This window comes from Rhincodon typus, chromosome 16 (assembly GCF_021869965.1).
Source record: "Rhincodon typus isolate 14 chromosome 16, sRhiTyp1.1, whole genome shotgun sequence".
NCBI classification, from domain to species: Eukaryota; Metazoa; Chordata; class Chondrichthyes; order Orectolobiformes; family Rhincodontidae; genus Rhincodon; species Rhincodon typus.
The window spans coordinates 17351690-17375338 of NC_063347.1; the positions used below are offsets into that span (position 1 = coordinate 17351690).

At 39.1% G+C, this 23649-nt stretch overlaps 1 protein-coding gene across 4 annotated transcripts in view; it reads left to right on the forward strand.

The window, feature by feature from the left end:
• Positions 1-23649, forward strand: part of pbrm1 (polybromo 1) — an 80057-nt gene that overhangs the window by 42144 nt on the left and 14264 nt on the right. For 3 of the 4 annotated variants that reach the window (XM_048606155.1, XM_048606156.1, XM_048606157.1), the window contains exons 19-26: positions 979-1248; positions 5783-5928; positions 7207-7364; positions 7658-7841; positions 8926-9136; positions 12275-12473; positions 13201-13362; positions 19780-19917. In XM_048606155.1, the coding sequence (XP_048462112.1) occupies positions 979-1248; positions 5783-5928; positions 7207-7364; positions 7658-7841; positions 8926-9136; positions 12275-12473; positions 13201-13362; positions 19780-19917 (1468 nt within the window). The remainder of the gene's footprint in view (positions 1-978; positions 1249-5782; positions 5929-7206; positions 7365-7657; positions 7842-8925; positions 9137-12274; positions 12474-13200; positions 13363-19779; positions 19918-23649) is intronic. The other variant, XM_048606158.1, reaches the window with a different exon arrangement.

Here is a 23649-nt window from a genome sequence, read left to right on the forward strand (position 1 = left end):
CTGTGGTTAGAGTTTAGGCCAAGTTGTAATAAAATATATTTTATATCCCAATATCATAGAATGATAGGACGCCATTTAAACTAATGATTCTCCACACAAGGCTTTCAATTACTTCAGTAATGCATTAATAAGGAAGTGTTTAGAAAATTAACTATCTTCCCATAATGGGAATGAGTAAGATTGTCTCAGTCTGTAACTGCCTACTGCCTTTAAAGCTGGCCTCGGGCTAGGAGCCAGAACAAGCAGAATCTGAATTCCAGTTTTTTCTTCCCCACATTGGAGATTTTAAATCTTTGGTAATTAAGCTATTGCTGTCAGTACAAATTACTTAATTTGTCATAGGTTTTGCCTATGAACTTCCTGCTGTATTTGACTTCTTTATCTTTATTGGAGGAAAGTTCATGTGTTTAGACAACCGATTGTATTCTTTTTCTGTCCTGGTTTGAAGTTATTTCATGTTCTCATTTTTAGGAAAACATGAGTTCATTACAAATGATTTAAACTCAGTCTTTGCAGGATAGAAATTCAACCCAAGCAGTGGCACAAACAGGTCAATACCAGATTGGTTGCATGTTTGAATCAGCAAACCAAGTGACATCAAGTGTTATAACAGGGTTGATATGACACCATTGATTCTAAAGGCCCTTGTGGCACAGTGGTTATGTTCATAATGACTGAGCTGGGGCATCCTTTGTTCAAGTCTCACCAGCTGTAATGTGAAATAACATCTCTGAGCAGGTTGATTAAAATATTGATGTCATGGGTTCTGCATCACCACCCAAGGTGAATTTTTACCACTAAGTATTTCACCTGATCTTATCAATCTTCACGATTGAATAAAGTAGCTTCTCATTAATTTACAGATTATTAAAAGCATTTTTATATTACCTGAACAATTTAGCTGTTGAAAGTAAGATCATCTTTACATGGATATAATGGGATTTAATTTTTCCTTCCTCTGCCTAACGACAAATGCAGGAATACTTTAAAATACGACCTGAGGGTTTCAGAGATGAAGATGTTTTTGTCTGTGAATCTCGATATTCCGCAAAGACTAAATCTTTCAAGAAGATTAAATTATGGACTATGCCTCTAAGTGCAGTGAAATTTGTTCCAAGAAACACTCCATTGCCTGTTGTTCGTGTTGCTTCTGTATTTGCTAATGCAGACAAAACAGAAAACAAAGAGTCTGTTGAACCAATGGCTGAAGAAAGCAAAGGTGACGAGAATAACAGCGTTATTGATAAGGTACAAACATCTGTTATATAAGAGTTCAGCAGGCAGATTATTTGCTATGAACAAATGGAAATATTGGTTTTCCTATCACATAGATAGAATGTGTATGTTTGGATTTTATTGTCCACCACAAGTGGCAATTCTGGCAGAAACGTTTTTCAAATGACTTGTGTTGTTATACACTTTCTCATTAATAGAGAAAGTTTGTAGCACTATTAAAGATGTAGTGTATCTAAGAAATCTATAGTACTTATCTGACTGTCATTGGTATTAAATCCATGAGGCATAATTCCACTTCTTGGAAATAGCTTCATATAAATTGACATCTACACCAACTGCAGTACACAATCGTAGGAAAATGTAAATAGGGACAATGTAAAAAGAATCCAGCTGATAATTGATGACTTATCCATTAGATTACACAACATCATGTGCCAAGTAAAAGCAAAGTACTTTGCTAGAAATCTGAAATAAAAACAGAAGATGCTGGAGAAACTCAGCAAGTTTAGCAGCATCTGAAGAAGAGTCATATTAAACTCTAATGGTTAACTGTTTATCGGCAGATGCTGCTAGACCTGCAGAGCTTTTCCAGCATCTTCTGTTTCTTTATCATATTGCCAAATATCAGTTTGATTAAGGTGTAAACGTAAAGTTGCCATACTCTTACCAGACCATTATAGAGAGATAACTGATGGTCACCACGCCTTAGGTGAGGGGAGTGACTGAGAAGGAGAGTCCTTCATGGTAGTCTCAGCCTGTGCGGGAATTCAACCCACACTGCTGGCTTCACTCTGCATTGCAAACCAGCCATCCCGCCAACTGCACAAAGTGTACTGGCGAGTCAAAAGATTTTGGATTCTGATCTCATCATTGATCGAAATCTAGAACCATCTCTGACATTGTACTGCAGTTGTAAGAATAATGATGTCTAGTAGTTGAGACCTTAAACAGAAAATCTTTCTCCCATGTATTGGCCAACATTTCTCCTCAACTGACATTATCTTGATGGAGACAAAGACTCAATCTTTGGAGATATTTGGGAAAACTCTACACTATCCCAGGACAATAAAGCAAGTTTCAGACATCCATAGTCACCCAGCCCTAAACATATTTCAGCACCCTTACCCAGTAAGCCCAAAGCAAGGAAAGATATTTTCATCCATCATTGTGGTTCTAAAAGTATTCCATTTTGCATGTCATGCCTATCAGCATCACTGTCTGACACAACTCTACACATCACTCTTAAAACTCTGAACATCCTCTATCTTATTACTTTCACATTCCCCACCCTCTGTGCAGAAATGTTATATCTTAGCTGTGCATCCAACCTCTCATATTAGGTTATTAGTCAAGAGGTCATTAGCAACAGAAAAAGAACAGTTTTCACTGTTCACTTCATGTTCCATTGCACAGTCTTTTTCAGAAGCTTGTCAATGGAGATTTCTAGTAATCCTGTCTGTTTGTATTTATATTTAAAAGAAAAGATGTTTTCCACTAAAAATGACAAATCTTTATCCAATCTAACATCTCCGTGTGTGTGTAGCTGTTATACTTTGTAATATTTCTGAGAAGTGCTTTGTAATGCTTATTACATTAAAGGTGATATTTCTGGGAAAATTCTTCACAGTCCCAAGACAGTAAAGCAAATTCCAGGCATCTGTAGTCACCCATGTCCCAACCCAAAACATATTTCTGTACCCCTTAGTCAACAAGTCCAGACTTAAGAAAGATCATTTTCATCCATCATTGTGATTCTAAAAGTTGCAGACTTCCCATCCCACATTACATGTCATGTCTGTCAATATCACTGTCTAATGGAACTGTCAGTTGTGGCATTGATGTCAATTGTAGTTGTTCTCACCTCAGCTCTTGAATTCAGCTCTTTTGCAGATGTTGTTCAATGGATTTTTTGGAACTTTTAAAATTGTGTTGTTTCTGTTTTTTATGTTGTATTTCTATTTTTGGACCCAAGTTTATGACTTTGCATTTTTCTACAATAAATGAAACTCCCATCTTTTGGCCAAATTTGGTGACTTCGGTAAAGCATAATGTGACATTGTATTGTTATTCATATTTATATCCCTGTTCCAACACTGTGCTTTATACCCAATGGAATATTTTTGTTTTGCAGTCTAAATATATGGCAATATGTTTTAGTGCCTGTCCCAATCAACTGTGCTTGTTAGAATATTAAGCCTAGTTTCTTACTCGTATCATTTATGCCTGCCTTGCTAAAATGAAATGTTTTTGTCTTGTTCTACTTTTCTATCATTAGTCTAATTTTAAACTTCATATCCAGTCACTGTTAGCTAGCTTTTGATCATATCCACCATTTCTTGGTTAATTACATGTTGCAAGTTTAGTATTCTTCCACTTGAGGTTTCATGACTGTTTCAGGTCAGCATGTCCACTCTGTTAGATAAAGAGAGATAAAGAAAATGAGGGCACAGAGGGATCTAAAAACAGGATGAGAATTTAAAAATCAAGACTTTGTTTGTCCAGGAAACAATGTAGTCCAGACAGCTCAGGGATAATAGGGGAACAGGATTTGGGGCAAGACACAGGCCAGCAGATTTTTGGATGACCTCATGGACAGACAAAAATGAGAGAGATCAGCTCTACAAAAGAGCTGAATTCAAGAGATGAAGTGAGACTGGCTGCATTTGACATCAATGCCTCAATTGACATTAGCATCATATTTGACTGAATGTGGCATTTAGGAGCCCTACTAGAGTTAATGGAAATCAGGAGACAAAAATCCTCTGTATTCCTGGCACAAAGGAAGATGGTTGTGACTATGGTTGGTTCAGTCATCTCAGTTCCAGGACAGCTCAGTAGGAATTTCTCAGGGTAGTTATCTTCCAATCAACCTGTTCAGCAACATTACTACATACCGCTGGAGCAGGTGGGATTGAGCTCATGGCTCCTTACCCAGAGATAGGGATACTATTGCTGTATCAAAAGAGCCCCAGTTTATCAGGGTAATGTCCCTGGCCCACCCATCTTAGCTGCTTCATTAATGACTTTCCCTTCATCATAAGATCAGAAGTGGGCCTGTTTATTGATGATTGTACAATGTTCAGCACCATTCACAACTCCTCATACTGAAGTAGTCCATGTCCACATGCAGCAAAACGTGGACAATATCTAGACTTTGGCAGACAAGTGGCAAATAACCATGCAATGACCATCTCCAACAGAATATCTAACCATTGCCCTGGACATTCAGTGGTATTATCGTTGATGATTTCCCCCAAAATTGAACCGTACTAGCCATATAGATGTTAAGCTACAAGAGCAGATCAGAAGCCATGAATCCTGCAGTGAATTCTCACCTTCTGATTCCCATAGCTTGCCCATCATCTACAAGGCATATGTCAGGAGTGTGACGGAACACTTCCCATTTAGCTGGATGAATGTAGCTCTAGCAACATTCACAAAGTTTGACACCACCCAGGACAAAGCAACAGCTTGATTGTCACCACATTCACAAACATTCACTTCACCACTGATACTGAGTAGCAGCAGTGTATAAATTCTACAGTGTGAATTGTAGAAATTCACTAAGGCTGTTTAGACAGCGCTGTCCAAGCCCATAATCACTACCATCTGGAAAGACAGGGCAGCAAATATATACATTTCCATCCAAGCGACTCACTATCCCGACTTGGAAATGCATGCCATTCCTTCAGGTTGTTGCGTCAAAATCCTATAACTTCCTCCCTAATGGCATTGGGATCTATTTAAACTAAATGAACTGCAAAAGAAACAACTGCAATATAGGGGGAGCATGAGAATACAGATTTAAGATCCTTTGCAAAAGAAACAATTGCAACATGGGGGAAAACATATTCATTCAAGTAGCTAGTGTCTAGAATGCATTGCCTAAGAGAGTGTGGAATTCAGTTTCAGTCAATGTATTCGAGTGTAAAATAGATCATTATGTAGAACAGAGCAATGTGCAGGAGAAAAGCAGAGGAGCGACTAGATGAATCACTCTTTCAGAGAGCTGGACAGAGCCTTCTACCTTATATTCATTCTGTGATTCTGTGAAAATTGTAGGAACACAAGTTTGAATGCATAATTTCTGGAATGTGGCTTGTTAGGAGAAAAACTGTTCTCCTGATTTTTGTTCCAAGAAACTTCAACCCATTATCTGCTTTGGATTTATTTTAATTATCTTTTACTTTATTTACAATGCCTGTTACTTTCATTACCTTTGTGGAATCATCTTCACGTGATACTATGCTCATACTGAAGTTCACTGTATGAGCACAATGACTTCAAATTGTAAATGATACACATGTAATGAGTAAAATTTCATCTTGACTTATTTATGCAACATGTTAATGTAATGTATTGTGCAAAGGAAACTTGATTGAAGCCTGAGTACCACTGCTGCTTGCACAAGGTTGTCAAAATAGTGATTTCTTAAATTGTTATTTACGTATTTTTTCAGAACGTAATTGTCAGAGGCTCAATTCTCAGTGGTAATTTGTTGTTAATAGCCTATTTGTAGGTAATATTACTCAATCTGTTTGTCCAGGAACGAGAGGATGTGCCAGTGGAAATTTCAAATGGAGAACCAGGCTGCCAGTATTATGAGCAGCTTCATTATAATGACTTGTGGCTTAAAGTTGGAGATTGTGTCTACATAAAATCCCATGGTTTAGTGCAACCACGTGTAGGCAGGTCAGTAACAAAATATTTCAGTTACAATGCCAATATTTACTCTTCATCTGTAAAAGTCTCTGTGAAATATTAACAGTTTTGATTATTTGTGTAACATGAACAGAATTATTCAATCTTACATTATTATTTGTTATGATGCCCATGGGAATCAACAAGCCAGAATAACCAAACCAACCAAACTGCCCTACTAAAACATCCAATGGACACGATTTCAGTTTTTTATAACTTCTGCAGCTTTCCTACTGATTTTGTTTGCATCTGAGCGGACCTCCAAGGTCTTTGCATGGCAGCAACGTCTAGAATGCCAAGCACAGGAAAGTCAGTCAGTGTAAATTACTCATTAAATAGTAAATACAACAAAAATAGATCTCATTTATGATATATGAATTTTGGCCAGAAAGTCCTTCAAAACTCCCATCTTCTACATGTAGAATTCCAGTTCTTCCTCTTCAAGGAGTTTGCCACTAATTCACATCAGACAGCAACTCTCACTCAACTCAAGTTCCACAGATACAATCTTCAACAAAATGCCGCACCTCTCCAGAAATTTCTAGTACTTCCCATGGATCTTGATTGTGTGGATCTACGAGAATCCATTTTTATCTGAACTTTCATAACGACTCGCACTCTGTATGGTCATTCTGGCCAATCAGTTACTTTAAAGCAACAAAACATTGGCAGCAACTTAATTTTGCTTAGCACCCATTCCCAGATCCAGCCTTCCTGTCTTCCTCCTTTAACTGCACTAACTCCTCCTTCCTCACCTACATGGGTCAACTTTCTCAACTTACCCATGAATCACACGGGTTCGTTTCAGGTTCTTTTGGATGCTGAACCAACATTTCAGCAGTGGCTACTTTGCAGTAAAATAAGACCATCACCAACGTCTTATTGACAGAGCAACAGCTAGTTTTCCAGCACATCCGCCTGGTTCCCATTTTACATACCATTCTACCACTCATACAAGCTGAAATACCAGCCATACCGCTCAAAGCTGAGTGAAGCCAGCTGTTCCTGCCAAACACCTGAACATCCTTCCAAAACCTTCTCAAGAAGAAAGGCACAATGGCCTGAAATCTGGCTGATGCCAAACCCCAACCCCATAGACAAAAGGAAGGAGACACAGTGATTCCCTCACAACAGATCATCAATGCCAGACTCCTTCACATATTATCAGAACATACATTTTGTGTTATAGCTTCTACATTCCTATGAATAAAGTAAATTACTGTTCAAAATGTAGAAAAAAAATCAAACTTGTTGTATATCTGTTGATAGGATTGAAAAAATGTGGGTGCGGGGTGGTGCTGCCTATTTCTTTGGTCCCATATTCATCCATCCTGAGGAAACTGAGCATGAGCCTACCAAAATGTTTTACAAGAAAGAAGTGTTTCTTAGCAATGTGGAAGAAACCTGCACCATGACGTGTGTAATTGGTAAGTAATTAATATCTGACTGCTTATTATTGGGTAATTTGTTAGGTTCAACATCAATTTAACAAACAAATCTGGAGACAGTTTAGAATTTTTAAAATGTCTGTTTTGGCTTATTAGAATTACATAAATCGTTCTGACTTTAATGATCAGAAGTAGTATAAAATGGTGTAAAAGATTCTATAATAAATTCACTTACTTCAGGTTAATTAATTTGACTTTCCAGACTTCGAACAGCCTTGATATATAGCTAATGTTAGTATTTCTAAGATAATATTTGGTGCTGTTGCATGCAGGCAAGTGCAGTGTATTATCATTTAAAGACTACCTCTCTTGTCGACCTACGGAAGTGAATGAAAATGATGTGTATATTTGCGAAAGTCGTTACAATGAGACTGACAAACAAATGAAAAGATTTAAAGGCCTAAAGAGATTTTCATTATCTGCTAAAATATTGGATGATGAGATATACTACTTCAGGTGAGACCTAGTATTATAAGTAGCAAAGAAGCTCTTTTATATCGTGAAACTATTCTGATTGACTTTGGTACTAAGTGCTCTGCTTTTGTGTTTCTGAGTATGGTTTTTTGGGTGAGGCTTCTTAACCTGTGGTGCATTGTTCATTCAAATAATGAAGAGCTGAAATGCAAAGAATTATTTTTACTCTCTCAAAATGAGTTATGGGTCAAGGAGTGCAAGCGCAGGAAAATGAGAAATGCAGAGGAGTCTTTGAGACAGTGCAGGGAATGAATAACACACTGTTGTTGAACCACAGCAAAGAATGGGACACCCAGGACAGATGAGCCGAGGAAGGGAAAGTGGGGTGCAGCTGCCTGGGTTGGGAACTGAAACACGTGCAGACACCTGTAAGATGTGAACTAGAGAGCAGAAGAATAATATAGGGCTGCATTGTCTGTTTTCTAATATTGATGCCCTGAATTTAGTTGGTCAATGTTGACTTATTAAACCAATCGTGTTAAATACTTAGTATCAATCAGCTACTCATACTGCAGATATTCTATGGTCATGCACTCTTTACACTTGTTCATTCTCATTGACATACAATTTATTTTGTAGGAGCTTACTCCCGTTGATACTAGTAATTTAACATCAAATTCAGATGCTGGTCCTGAGTCATATGTAAACTCCATAACCCTGTTCATGATAGGCTTTACCCATTCTTCATTGTACCATTAATTTGAGTATTTACTTGTGACATTAAAGAGGGGAAATTACTGTCACAAAGGCACACTTACTCTGTTTTTTCAAGCTAGATAGATCCGCTGCTCCTAACTATCCCTCCCATGTAAAAAGTGGCAAGGGAGATCGAAAAAAGGACAATAGTTAAGAGAAATAAAAAGTATGAATTATGTTTGTAAAACACCTTTCACCTTTTACTTGTCCCAAAAGCTTTTGTAGCCAACTAAATAAATTTAAAATATAGTATTTGGTATAATGTAATTGCAAACTACAACTTATAAGAATTTTACTTTGTGTAATGTGTAATGTACAAGTCATGTGCATGACAGTTCCTGGTGAAAGTGGAAATTCTGTATTGTTCCAGGAAACCTATTGTTCCCCAAAAGGAACCATCTCCTCTTTTGGATAAGAAAATACAGGAGTTAGAGATGAAGTTTGCGGAATTTGAAGAACCTGATGAAGATCATGAAGAATGTATTGAAGAGGAAGCTGAAACTGCTGAACAACCCTCAGTGCCTCAGTTACAGACTCCTGTTACCAATGAAATGGAAATAGCTCCATATACACCTCCACAGGTACAATGCAAGGATCTTATTGGGAACCTGATTGGGTACAGAATTATTGAAAGGAGTAAAGGAGTTCTTAAGAAAAAAACATGCATTTACAGAAGCTAAAACACCATTCTAAATAACTAAGCTAAAAAAATTCTAGATTTATGAAACATAAAAGTATTAGGGTATCCTCTGCATTACAGATTTTGAGTGTAAACATGAACGTATAAACCTGAATAGCTTCACCTAAATAACTACTTCAAAATTTCATTACATACTGTATTAATAAAGGAATTCTGATTCTACTAAAGGAGACATTGCAGTTGTGATTTTAAAATAGTTGCTTGTTTAACAACTAGCTAATGAAAATATTATTCTTTTCACCCACACCCAATTCCATATTGGTATTACCAGTTCTTTTTTTTTTCTGCAGTACAACCTGCAAAGTTCTGCTCTTCACTCTCCCCTGATGCAGCTCAAATATACATAGAAATGTAATAACATATAAGGCCTTTGAATTGTCTGGTTAGGATTATACTTCCCATTGTGGCATTGGCTTGCAGGATCATCGAGGATCAAATGGGAAGAATCCCACTGTCCAGTAACAGAATGGTGCAGAGTATTGTAATCATGATCAGCTTCATTGGCATGGTTCCAAAATGCCCTACCTGGTATGATATCTGAAAATAAAATCTATCGCTTTGGCCAACTTGGAAATGTGATTCCTGAACCAGGCAGTTCATGCTTCTCTGCGACATTGTTTATAACTCAACAGCAAACCTGACTCACCTGTGGAATGGTGAGATTTGAGCGTTTGGTTTCTGCTGATTCAGCAAGCCAGTTCCACAGTGGGGAGTATTATCCTAACTGGACAATGAAGAGGCACTTCATGTTCCAAACAGAAGTAAATTAACTATTTTTTATCTTCAAAATCACAATGTTTGTTTACGTGACCTATCAGAATAATTTATTTTTCCAATGGAATTTCCAATCCTTTTATCCAGAAATTCTAGCTTTTAAATACTTTCATTGGGGAAACTACATAAATAATTTAAATCATTTACTGAAGTAAAGTGAAAGGTCAAAGATATGTTATCCATTGTTTAAATTACACAGTTCTACCTCTGATTTGCTTGTTTGCTTTGTATTCACTTTGGTATGTTTTTTTAATTAGGTCCTGTAATCAAGTTTTCCATTACCTTGCATTTACGTATGAACATGAGAACTATGAGCAGGAACATGCAATTCAGCCCCTTGAGCCTACACCACCATTTAATACAATCATGGCCTCGGCTCCACTTTCCTGCCATAACCCTTTAACCCATTACTGATTAAAAGTCTATCTCATTCTTAAATTTATTCAGTGTCCCGGAGTCCATCGCATACAGGGATAGTGAATTTCACAGATCCAGGACCCTTTTGGAAGAAGTAATTCCTTCTCATCTGTTTTAAATCTGCCACCGGTAGAGATTCCCACATTAGCAGAAAGTTATGACCTCTCTTTCTAGATTACCCCACAAGGGTAATCTGTTCTACACTCCTCTGCTTTGTAAATCCCTTTAACATCTTCTATATTTCAATTAATCTCCTCTCATCCTCCTAAACTTTAGCGAATATAGAACTAAACTGCTCAGTCTTTCCTCGTAAGAAAAACTTTTTATCACTGGAATTAATCTAGTGAACCTTCTCTGAACTACCTCCAATGCAATTCCATCTTTCCTGTCAAGTAACAGGAACAAAACTGTACACAGTACTCCAGATGCCTTGTACAAATGCAATAAAACTTCCCTGCTTTTATATTTCATTCCTTTGGCAATAAATGGCAAAATTCCACTTAGCCTCCTTATTACCTGCTTTACCTACATATAAACATTCTGCGACTCATGCTCGAGGATACGCAGATCCCTCTGTGCCAAAGTATTCCTATCTATTTAGATAATAAGTCGCCTTTTTATTCTTCTGACCAAAGTGGATAACCTTACACTTATTCACATTAAAGTCCTCCTGCAGAATTTGGCCATTTACCTAACCTATCCATATAAACTTGTTTATTTTTTATTTCTTTATTCAACTACATCCCCACCTATTTTAGTCTCATCTGTAAATTTGGCTATAGTACATTTGATCTCTGCATCCAAGTCCTGAATATACATTGTAAAAAGTTAGGGCCCAAGGACTGAACCCTGCAGCACCCAACTCGTTACATCTTGCCTACCAGACAAAGACCCATTTATCCCAACTGTCTGTTTTCTGTTGATTAGCCAGTCCTCTATTCAAGGTAATCAATTACCCCTAATGCCATATGATCTTACTTTTGTGTATTAACCTTTTGAGCGGCACCTTATCAAATGCCTACTGAGAGTCCAGATGTACTACATTTATGGGATCCCTATTATCCACTTTGCTCGTTACATCTTAGAAGTCAAACGTAATTTATCCTTCATAAAACAATGCTGGCCCTGATGGATTGCATTTTGACTTTTCAAATGACTCATTGCTACTTCCTTAATAATGGATTTAACACTTTATGGGTATAACATCTAGGTTGGACATTAAAGTTTAAGTTATACCTCACACAAATGAATTATAGAATCAGATATTCACAGCATCATGTACATTGCTCTAACCTGAAAGTAGACTGAGCATCTGCCTCCTTTGCCTGCAAGCTATTAAGGCAAGTGGACCCAAAAAAATTACAAAAAAGATGTAATAACCTACCAAAGGAATACTTTTAAGAAAAAAGTATATCAAATGTTAGGGGCAATAATTCAAAAAGCACTTAATATAATTTTGTTTTAATTCACTCATGGAATGTGGGTGTTGCTGGCTGGGTTGGCATTTCTTGCTCATCGCTGGTTGCCCTTCAGGTGCTAGTCAGGGTTTTGTTTTTAATTTAATCACTTATACCCTTACATCATAGTTCAACAATCTGTCCAATTATCCATTTAATTTAGATTCAGTGTTGAAATTATCGTGTAAGACCTTTACTTTTATAATGTACTTATCTAAGGTGTCTAATGTAAACTGAATGCATGCTGAGGGCCCATGGAATATGACTTTGCCAAACTGATTGGATAAAGATCATGTTCAAAGGATCTTTCTCATTATCCTCTATATGCTTAGAAGTGCTACATCTAACTGTCATATGTTGCTTACATATAGTCAACCCCTAAATCCATCAAGGGTACTAAACAGAAGGAGGGAAAGAGGAAGACCAACCCAAGTGGCTACATCTTGTTTAGCAGTGAAATGAGAGCTGTTATCAAAGCCAAGCATCCTGACTTCTCTTTTGGAGAGCTGAGTAGGCTTGTGGGTACAGAATGGAGAAACCTTGAGGCTGTCAAAAAAGCAGAGTATGAAGGTAGCTCATTATTTATTCATTATAACAAAGACATTCATAGTGTGTGTTTATTTTTTTAAAAAAATCAAGTGACTTTGACATCTCAAATGGCCAGTTGTCTCCTAAATTAAGTTGCCTGATACAGCCAACCAGAAACCGATATGGTACGTATCTTTACATTTCATCCATTTCAAAGTATTACTATTGTAATTTTAAGGTTACTGCCCAGGTACCTGAACTGTTAAACCTCCTTTCTGTATGCAGAAAGGCAATCTTTAGAATGTTTCAAGTTTGCCGATCGACAGTGTTTGCTCCCTGGCCTCATTTGGTTATCTTTGAAACTAAAGATTTAAATCTTAAATACATCTACCCACTGTTTTGTAAAATGCAATATTCACACAAATGTGGAGTCTACAAGAAATGCAATGAAGTGTTGTTTTTGCTCCTGTTCATCCACTGCCATTAACAACTTTGTCAGTCTGAGCCTGGAAGTTGTGTCTGATTGGGAGGGAATTGTGTTATCCTCAGTGAATTATTCAGTAGAAGTTTGTGATTCATTAATCCTAGATAGATGGATCTATTTTAAAACTGACAAAATAACTACACACCCTTCGGGTTTTGAATGTAGGTTAGTCTTTGTGAATATTTTCATTGAAGCTTTATCTCATCCTTGCAAATTTCTAATTCTGTGCTGTAATAAATAAAATGAGTGGTGTGCCCATGTGAATATACGTTCGTGTTTTTTCAGAGCGGGCAGCAAAGCAGGCTGAGCAGCAGGAGAGAGAGCGTGCAGCTCAGCAGCAGCAGTGTGCCTCCCCACGGGCTGGTACACCTGTAGGTGCCATCATGGGGGTAGTACCACCTCCTACACCAATGGGAATTCTCCATCAGCAGATGACCCCTGTCACAGGTAGCATACGAGAACTAGCTAAATGGCAAAGGACTAAAATTCTATTGAAATTGCTTTCAACCAAATTCGAGGTGGGGGGGGTCATTTTGATGTTTTTACATTTGCAGGGTTTTCATCAGTGCCATGGTGGTTTACCAAAATTACATGTAGCAAGTCTCTCTCTAGGGTCACATCTCAGAAATGGTTAAATTCTAAAACAGTTTTCTTAGATTTTCTGATCCAAAGTGACGATTTTAAGTTGCATTTTCATCTCATGTCTTGAAAAATTTAACATTATTGCATCAAAATATTTTTCTTTACAAAAGCTGTTGTGTTTGGAAATACTGTACATGTCAATGCATTGTGATATTGCAAATGATTGTGAAATTTTAACAATATAAGAGATATCATTGGAGTTGGATGCTTGATAATCTAAAAGAACACCTAGAATGGAAAATAAAAATAAGTTGGTGCAATAAGTAATTATAAAGACCTGAGGATATTATATTTTCAAATAGTTGGAAAAATTAATGTTTAATCCTTGTATTTTATAAACAGTTCTATTACAAGGTCAAGAACAATGTGATGTAAACAAGCTGTTGCTAACCATTGCTAAAGATTAACCACATGTACAGGAATTTTTAATTCATTTGATTAAAATTGTACATTGGTTGTAATCTGGCAACATTTTTCCCTCATTGTTATCTTCCACATACATTGGAATAGTCCAGTCATCCAACAGGACAATTGCAGGGACATTGACCCTTAAAGATCTTTTTTCAGACAAGGTCAGGTTAAGTCACATGATTCCATTTGCTCAGGTTATTTTGCAGTTAATTTTCTGTTATCATCTGCTTTGGTTATGTGTTTGTTGATTATTACAAAACTTGGAATGCTTTTGTCACAACAGTGTTCATTCCTAAAATTTCTGTTTATTGGTAGTTTGTCATTTTGCCAATTCTTAGATAAATAGGCTATTTGGGCTTCAGTGGGCCATTTTAATTGTCGCAGTTTTTAAAATATTTTGTTATTTGACATATTTAATCCATGCTCCTGCAGTGGTTTGTAAATAGCATTCCTGTGGTCAGTGAAAACAATTCCATTTCATTCCATGAGTTTTTGACTAAGGGCAGGTTCTTCACTCGTCTGCTGATTCATCACCCTGAGCTGTTTTGTTTGATAGTATTTTTGTTAGTGGTGATTTGCCATTACCTTCCATTGTCTGGGCAGGGTGAGAAGGTGGGTCCCAAGTCTACCTCAATCAGACTGAAATTGAACCTGTACTGTTGGTGTTGTTCTAAACCATACAGTAACAATCTAGCCTAATTAACTAACTACCCCCCACTGCCATAAATAGAATATATAACATAAAAATCACAAAATGTGATTTTTGCACACATTGTCTAAATGTTAACATGAAATCCATGCACCGATATATAACTATTTTTCTGTTGTTAGTTTTTCTACTTTGCTATCACGCATAGATGGCAACCAGACTGTTTGTATAAAATTCTCTGGTCAGTAATTTCATGAAGTTTTTTCTGTAATTATATTGGAGATGGCAGAATGCACACAACCAAATTCTTGATGCCGAATAAAAATTTTTCTATTGTCATGCATCTGGTGCCAAGATAGTGGATAAGTTAGCTGATCTCAAAGACTCTGATACCTTCTTATGTAACTTTATCAAGATAATTGGCTCACCAGGGTTGTCATCAGCAAATATGATACTGTACTAATTTCTGCTTAACAACTGGCTTCTTTAATTATAAGATCCATGTAATTAATACATTTTAAGACTCTAAAATTTTCTTCCAATTTTCTTACAACATACTTAAGACATGCTTATCGTGGAATAAACTGAATAATAAATGATCATACAGTATTTTACCAGAAGTTGGTCCATAACCAATCAAATGTGGCTTTTCTTTTGTATGATGACATTTTTTTGTTTCACTACTTATGATCAAGTGCTCTTGACCATTTTTATTTGCTCTAATTTCTTCCTACTTAGGAAAGGCGTAAAACACAGCAGAAACAACCTAGCTGATTATGTAACAGCAGTAGCCACAATAGCTTCTTGTATTCTTCATATTCAATCACTGATTAATCTTTTATCCTGACTGAGCAGCCAAATTTGGCAATTTGTCCCAATATAGGTAAAGCTCGGCTATTAAAGCAATATAAAGGAATTGATCTGTGGTGGGAAAACCCAACTTGCCTAATATCAAGGCTCACAAACTATACAGCCACCCATGACATAATGCGTTTTAATGCATTTAAAGCCATGATGGAGTGCAGAAGCAGTATTGGGCTGGTTAGGCCTAACTCAGTACTGTAACACAATAACCAAATTCCCAACTTTGTTACAGTGTTCCCCCGCCTCTAAATCTCACCTTTCACCTCGTGTCAAGCAATTATGAAGGTCAACAGTATGTTGACATTCATTTCAAGGCAATTTGAGTAAAGATGTCTTGCCATACTTCTACAAAGCCTTGGTCAGACCTCACCTGGAGTGTGATGTATAGTCTTTGACTCCTTATCTAAGGAAGAATATAATTGCCAAAGATGAGTGCCACTGAGGTTCACCAGATTAATTTATGGGATGGCAGGCTTGTCTCATGAAGAGGGAAACAAATTGGCCAAAACAATCAGCAGACCTGAGCTTTTGGAGAATTCGGCAAAGGAGAACAAAAGAATTGATTTAAGGAGGGAATGTAGAATATAAGAAGCTTGCAGGGAACATACAAACTTAATCTAAAAGTTTCTGTAGGTATGTGACGAGAAAAAAAGATTAGAAAGATCCCTTACAGTCAGAAGAGGGAAAGTTATAATGAATAACAAATAAACAACACACCAATTAAATACATACAGTTCCCCACCCACCCAAATCTCACCCTTCACCTCCCACTAACCCCACTGTATGCCAACCATGTGACTTCAGATGATCTGTGCCATCCCATCACCCTTCTGTGCACTCAGAGCATCCATGGTACCCCATGCCCTCTCTATGCAAGAATCTTCATACCCTCTCCAAGCATCCCTGCCATCCCATTCATCCATGTGTCTCTCCCATAGTCATTCACAAGTACGCAAATATACATACTTCAGAAGCCATGCAATCATAATGGGAGTTATTTTTATATAATTAAAAACATGAAACCTTTAAGATTCTAAGGAAACTCTGAATACAAATGCAGTATCATGGACCAAAAGTGCCAAGGGAAAAGTATAATTCTTTAAGTGCCTATTAGGTTTGTAAACAGACAAGAAATCACATCAAATCACACACTTTATCTTGTTACAGGCTCATAAGACTTACAATAGTTTTCAAACTATCTGATGATGAAACCAAGCTAAGCATCCAAAACATAGCATCTGTCATAACAAAAAATTCTAGCTCCATTGACTGAACTGATGACAATTCCCATTTCAACACAGAGACTGTCAATCAATGGAGGGAACCGGGTTCAGAAAGTTTTCTTCTCCTTTCATCGACAAGTTATTTTAAAAATCAGCCAGATTTAACAGCCTAGTTAAACTAGAGCACAAAAAAATTACAACAGAGGACATCTTTTATATATTTTTTCACTGCATTATGGTACACTTCGGAGAGGCAATGGCCTAGTGGTATTATCACTGAACTAATAATCCAAAGACGCAGGTAATGTTCTGGGACATGGGTTCAAATCCTGCCACGGTAGATGGTGGAATTTGAATTCAGTAAAAAAAAAAATTGGAATTAAGAGTCTGGTGCTGGCTATGAATCCGTTGCTGATTGTTGGAAAAACCCGCCTGGTTCACTAATGTCCATTAGGGAAGAAAACTGCCATCCTTACCTGGTCTGGCGTACATGTGACTCCAGACATGCAGCAATGTGGTTGACTCCTAACTGCCCTCTGGGCAATTAGGGATGGGCAGTAATTGCTGGCCTAGCCAGTGACTCCCTCATCCTGTGAATGAATAAAAAAAATACTTTCTCCATTAGAAAATTACTGGTATGGATGTGAACTGTCATATAATGCTGACAAATGGAAGGGTCAACATACGTATAAAGAACAGATTCCTAAGATGAATCCTGACATTAAAAATGTATCTGCACTACAGTACAACATTTGTAATCATAACATTTGAAAATGTGAAAATGTTTTGCACTTTCCATTCAAAATGTTACCAGTGCCTCAGCTGGTTTTCCATTTTCTTCAAAAATTCCCAAACCTGGCAAACTTTTAATGGGTTCAAAAACCCTACGTCGCCAGATGAAGATGCTGAGAGAGAGGAAATCTAATCTATGTCCTCCACTTAAAATAGGCAACTCAACCTCAGCAGGGTTGGGTATCAATTTTGTATCGAGAAATTTGTGACCCATAAAAGTATTGTAAGAAAATAGTGTGGGATCTGGAATGCAGAGGAAAATTGGATATCCTCCTAAAAAGATTGCGTGACAGTTCACACACCAAAATACACTTGTACAGCTAGACACAAATTTTGCCCATGTCCTTTATATTAACTATTAAAAATATTTCAGTGAAATATTTAAGAAAAATTAGATAATATTTATGTAGTCACAAAATTGACACCACTATATCATTTGAAGCATGACAGAAATATTTGAAACATAATAATTTTTATTATTATTCTTTATTATTTACAATTATTCAGTTCATAGTTTGATCAAAATGTATGTCACCCGTATTGAAAATATAATTAAATTCATTCTGAGGATAGAGACATCGCTAGCAACGCCAGTATTTGTTGTCCATCAATTATTGACCTTCAGAAAATGTTAGTTGACTTCTTTTGAAATCACTACAGTTCTTATGGTAAAGGCATTCCCACAGTACTATTAGGAAGGCGATTCAATATATTGACCTAACAACAATGAAATAACTGCAATATGTTGCTGGGAAACCATCACCAAGCATCTCCATTAAGAAAGAAACTTTGACAAATTGATTATTTTAATCAATCCAAACTTTAATCCGAATCTGAACCTTTTAGTGCGGAAACTAATGTCCATGGTTTTGGAAGTATGATTTTCTTTGACCACAAGTTTCAACTTGAAAATAACCATATTGATGTTTCTTTGATGCGTCCAAGAAGCATGAGTGAACATTAACTTTTTTTTTATTTTGTTGATTTTGATATAAGAACCTGTTGGTTGGCAGAAACATGGTGAGCCCAAGCGCCTATGCTTCTATGACTCTAACTTGTGGGATTTTTTCATGTTACTCTTTTTTTTGGTTTAAAGTTTTAAGGTGCTTCTGTTTTCAGCTTTATCTATCAGACAGGTGTAGGCATTCATGCTAAAAGGACTTTTAATAATACCTAGTGGATAAGAGAAAGTTTTCACAAATCAAGAATTGTTTGTGTGTTCTGGAGCAAAGACGGATGGTCAGGTTATTTGCAATTAATCCAAGTGAATATTTCTAGATCAGAGCAAGGCTAAGTTCTAAACATCTAAGAGTTTTAGTTTGAATAAATCCAACTTTAATGTTTAGATTTACAAGCTAAATAGGCCACATAATTAGGGGGCCAATCCTTATTTCAAGTTGCTGGACCAGACCAAAGGTTACATCAATCTCATCTTGCAGTTATGAGAATTGTCCTATAGTATGTGGAAAATAACTGAGGAAGAAAAAAAACTCAGGTCACTACCTTCAGTGGGCGCTCTCCTCCTCCTTTGAATGATGTTATCCTCCACATACCAGGCTCTCTACTGTCCTCTGATCTGAACATATCTTTTAAACAAAGTTGTATGGTTTTATTTCATACACGCATGCTTTACTGCTTGGCTTTGTTGGGTGAATTTATAGATTTCTGAAAGAAGATGAATCATGTGGCTTACCTTAAATATACACTGAAAATGTGTTAAAGGGACAATGTCCCTGTGTTTTTCCCCTCATTGGATGACAGGACTTTGGTATGTGATGGATAATATTCAGAGAATGGAGAAGACCCTACCAAAGGTAGGTAATCCCAACCTTTCAGTTATAAATTAGATTAGACTATGTAGACATTTGAGCAGACACATTTTATTACTATGCAAATAGTTGGTAAAATGTGTATAAGTTCATTTATTATTTGTGTTATCTCATCATCACATACTAATAATGTCCATTCCTTCAAGTAGTTATAGATGTCTCATCCATTAGTTTGTAGTGCATGCTTCATTATGCGCACCAAGGTTCCCTCTAAGTATTCAAGCGGATTATAAAACAAATTTACATGTTCATGATTGAAGAAGTCAATTGTAATTTAAATAATAACATTTCCTTTATTTTTGCATGCCAATATTACCGAGTCAGATTTGTTCGTACAAGAGAGAAGTTTTCTGAAAAAATGCCACAGCTAATTTAGAGGGAACATTGATGCAGACTGTGTTGCATGGTATTGACATCCTTGATGCATGTTTGAAATTTGTTGTTATCCTTTAAGGCATGATAGGTGGCTACCCACAGGGCATGCCACCATTACAAGGCCCAGTTGATGGCATGGCCAGCTTGGGCAGCATGCAGCCACTTCACCCTGGGGTGCCTCCACCACCCCACCTTCCCCCAGGCATTCAACCATTGGGTAAGAATATCATTACTAGATCATTATCTTGTTTATAATGTTTCATCCTGCTTTAAACAGCCATTGATACTAATTGTGTACTGTTCACTAAGAGATGGTTAGACAATAGTATAATTATGCCATTCCCTGAATTTTATTACAAAACTGGGAAAAAAATTAACAATATTGGGCATTTTGTACATTAAATAATTTGTTCTAATTTCTCAGCATATTTTTCATTTTGAAAGTACTGATGCATTTTTTGGCCTAATTGCCATGTTCTGATCTGTTCTGCTGAAATAAATGTAAAGAATTTTAGTGGTAAACTTCCGACTCAATTTTTTACTATAAGAAAGCAACTACTTTCTATCAAATTGCTACTTTAAATGTAAGACGTTCTCCAGACAAACTACTTTCGATAACTTATTCACAAATGCTGAATGACAACCAGGATTTTACTTGTAGCAATGACACAGGAGAACCAGTGGATATGGTGTATTTTGATTTTCAAATGGCTATTAATAAGGTCACAGGTGTCTAGTGAATAAAATTAGAGCACATGACTGAGGGAGAATGGACTAGCAAGGGCTATGAATGGGTTAAAGAAAGAAAGCAAAGTGTAGGAATTAAGGGATTATTCTCAGGCTGGTAGGCTGTTACTAGTGGGATACCACAAATTAGTGCTAGGTACACAACCGTTCACAATTTGTATGAATGATTTGGATGTGGGGACCGATTGTTATTTCCAGATTTGTTGATGACCCCTGATTGGAATGGAAATGTAAATTCTGAGAAGGGTGCAAGGAGCCTTCAAGAGGACTTAGACGGGTTAAGTGAATGGGCTAGAATATGGCAGATGGACATAATATAAATAAGCATGAAGAAATCCACTTTGGCAGAGAAAATAGAATGGCAGAACATTTCTTAAATAGTGAGATGTTGAAAGTGCAAATGTCCAAAGAGATTCATAGCAAGAGGATTTGAGTATAAGAGCTGGGATGTCTTGCTGCAATTGTACAGGGTCTTGGTGAGACCATACCTTGAGTATTGTACATGTTTTAATCTCATTACCTGAAGGAGGATATTCTGGCTATAGAAGGAGTGCAACCAAGATTTGCCAGACTAATTCCTGGAACGGGAAGACTGATGATTGGAGAGAGACTTAATCAATTAGGACTATATTCACTGGCGTTTGGAAGAATGAGGAGAGAACTCAAAGAAACCTATAAAATTCTAACAGGTCTAGACAAGATTAATACGGGAAGGGAATGGAGGTGCGGCTTGGGGTGGGAGGAGGGGATAGGTGGGAGGAAGAACAGGTTAGGGAGGCAGGGACGAGTTGGACTGGTTTTGGGATGCGGTGGGGGGAGGGGAGATTTTGAAACTTGTGAAATCCACATTGATACCATTGGGCTGCAGGGTTCCCAAGTGGAATATGAGTTGCTGTTCCTGCAACCTTCGGGTGGCATCGTTGTGGCACTGCAGGAGGCCCAGGATGGACATGTCGTCTGAGGACACCGACGCAGCTCCGCCCACAGCCGACGCCGACGCAGCTCCGCCCACAGCCGACGCCGACACAGCTCCGCCCACAGCCGACGTAGCTCCGCCCACCACCTCCACAGCCAGCAGCTCCAGAGGAGACAGCAGCACCCAGCCCTGCCGAGTCTTCACCATCCCCCCAGACCTACCCCTTACTGAGGACGAACGGTCAGTCCTCAGTAAAGGGCTGACCTTTGTCCCCCTCCACCCACAGATCAACGAATACCGCTCACGCTTGGACATAGAGCAGTTTTTCCGCCGCCTCCGCCTCCACGCTTACTTCTTTAACCGTGAACCTAACCCTCCCTCTACTGACCCCTTCTCCCGCTTCCAACACACCCCCTCCTCCTGGACACCACCCCAAGGCCTCCTACCTTCCCTTGACCTCTTCATCTCCAACTGCCGTCGAGACATCAATCGCCTCAACCTCTCCACCCCTCTCACCCACTCCAACCTCTCCCCCGCAGAACGTGCAGCCCTCCGCTCCCTCCGCTCCAATCCCAACCTCACCATAAAACCCGCGGACAAGGGAGGTGCAGTTGTAGTATGGCGCACTGACCTCTACATCGCCGAGGCCGGACGCCAACTCTCCGACACCTCCTCCTACCGCCCCCTTGATCATGACCCCACCCCTGAGCACCAAACCATCATCTCGCAAACCATCCACAACCTCATCACCTCAGGTGACCTCCCACCCACGGCCTCCAACCTCATCGTTCCCCAACCTCGCACTGCCCGCTTCTATCTCCTTCCCAAAATCCACAAACCTGAATGCCCTGGTCGACCCATTGTCTCCGCCTGCTCCTGCCCCACCGAACTGATCTCCAACTATCTCGACTCCATTTTCTCCCCCTTGGTCCAGGAACTCCCTACCTATGTCCGTGACACCACCCACGCCCTCCACCTCCTCCAGAACTTCCAATTCCCCGGTCCCCAACACCTCATCTTTACCATGGACGTCCAGTCCCTCTACACCTGCATTCCCCATGCAGATGGCCTTAAGGCCCTCCGCTTCTTCCTGTCCCGCAGGCCCGACCAGTCCCCCTCCACTGACACCCTCATCCGCTTAGCCGAACTCGTCCTCACACTCAACAACTTCTCTTTCAATTCCTCCCACTTCCTACAGACAAAGGGGGTAGCCATGGGTACCCGCATGGGCCCAAGCTACGCCTGCCTCTTTGTAGGTTACGTGGAACAATCCCTCTTCCGTACCTACACCGGCCCTAAACCCCACCTCTTCCTCCGTTACATTGATGACTGTATCGGTGCCGCCTCGTGCTCCCACGAGGAGCTCGAACAGTTCATACACTTCACTAACACCTTCCACCCCAACCTTAAATTTACCTGGACCATCTCTAACACCTCTCTCCCCTTCCTGGACCTCTCTGTCTCCATATCGGGCAACCACCTCGAAACCGATATTCATTTCAAGCCCACCGACTCCCACAGCTACCTAGAATACTCCTCCTCCCACCCACCTTCCTGCAAAAATGCTATCCCCTATTCCCAATTCCTTCGCCTCCGCCGCATCTGCTCCCAGGATGAGGCATTCCACTCCCGTACATCTCAGTTGTCCTCGTTTTTCAAGGACCGTAACTTCCCCTCCTCGGTGGTCGAGAACGCCCTCAACCGTGTCTCCCACATCTCCCGCACCTCATCCCTCACACCCCGTCCACGCAATAAAAACCAAAAAAGAATCCCCCTCGTCCTCACGTACCACCCCACCAACCTCCGGATCCAACGCATCATCCTCCGACACTTCCGCCATCTGCAATCCGACCCCACCACCAAAGACATCTTTCCCTCCCCACCTTTATCTGCTTTCCGGAGGGACAACTCTCTCCGTGACTCCCTTGTCCGCTCCACACTCCCCTCCAGCTCCACCACACCCGGCACTTTTCCCTGCAACCGCAGGAAGTGCTACACCTGCCCCCATACCTCCTCCCTCACCCCCATCCCAGGCCCCAAGAAGACTTTCCACATCAAGCAGATGTTCACCTGCACATCTGCCAATGTGGTATACTGCATCCGCTGTACCCGGTGTGGCTTCCTCTACATTGGGGAAACCAAGCGGAGACTCGGGGACCGCTTTGCAGAACACTTACGCTCGGTTCGCAACAAACAACTGCACCTCCCAGTCGCGAACCATTTCAACTCCCCCTCCCATTCCTCAGACGACATGTCCATCCTGGGCCTCCTGCAGTGCCACAACGA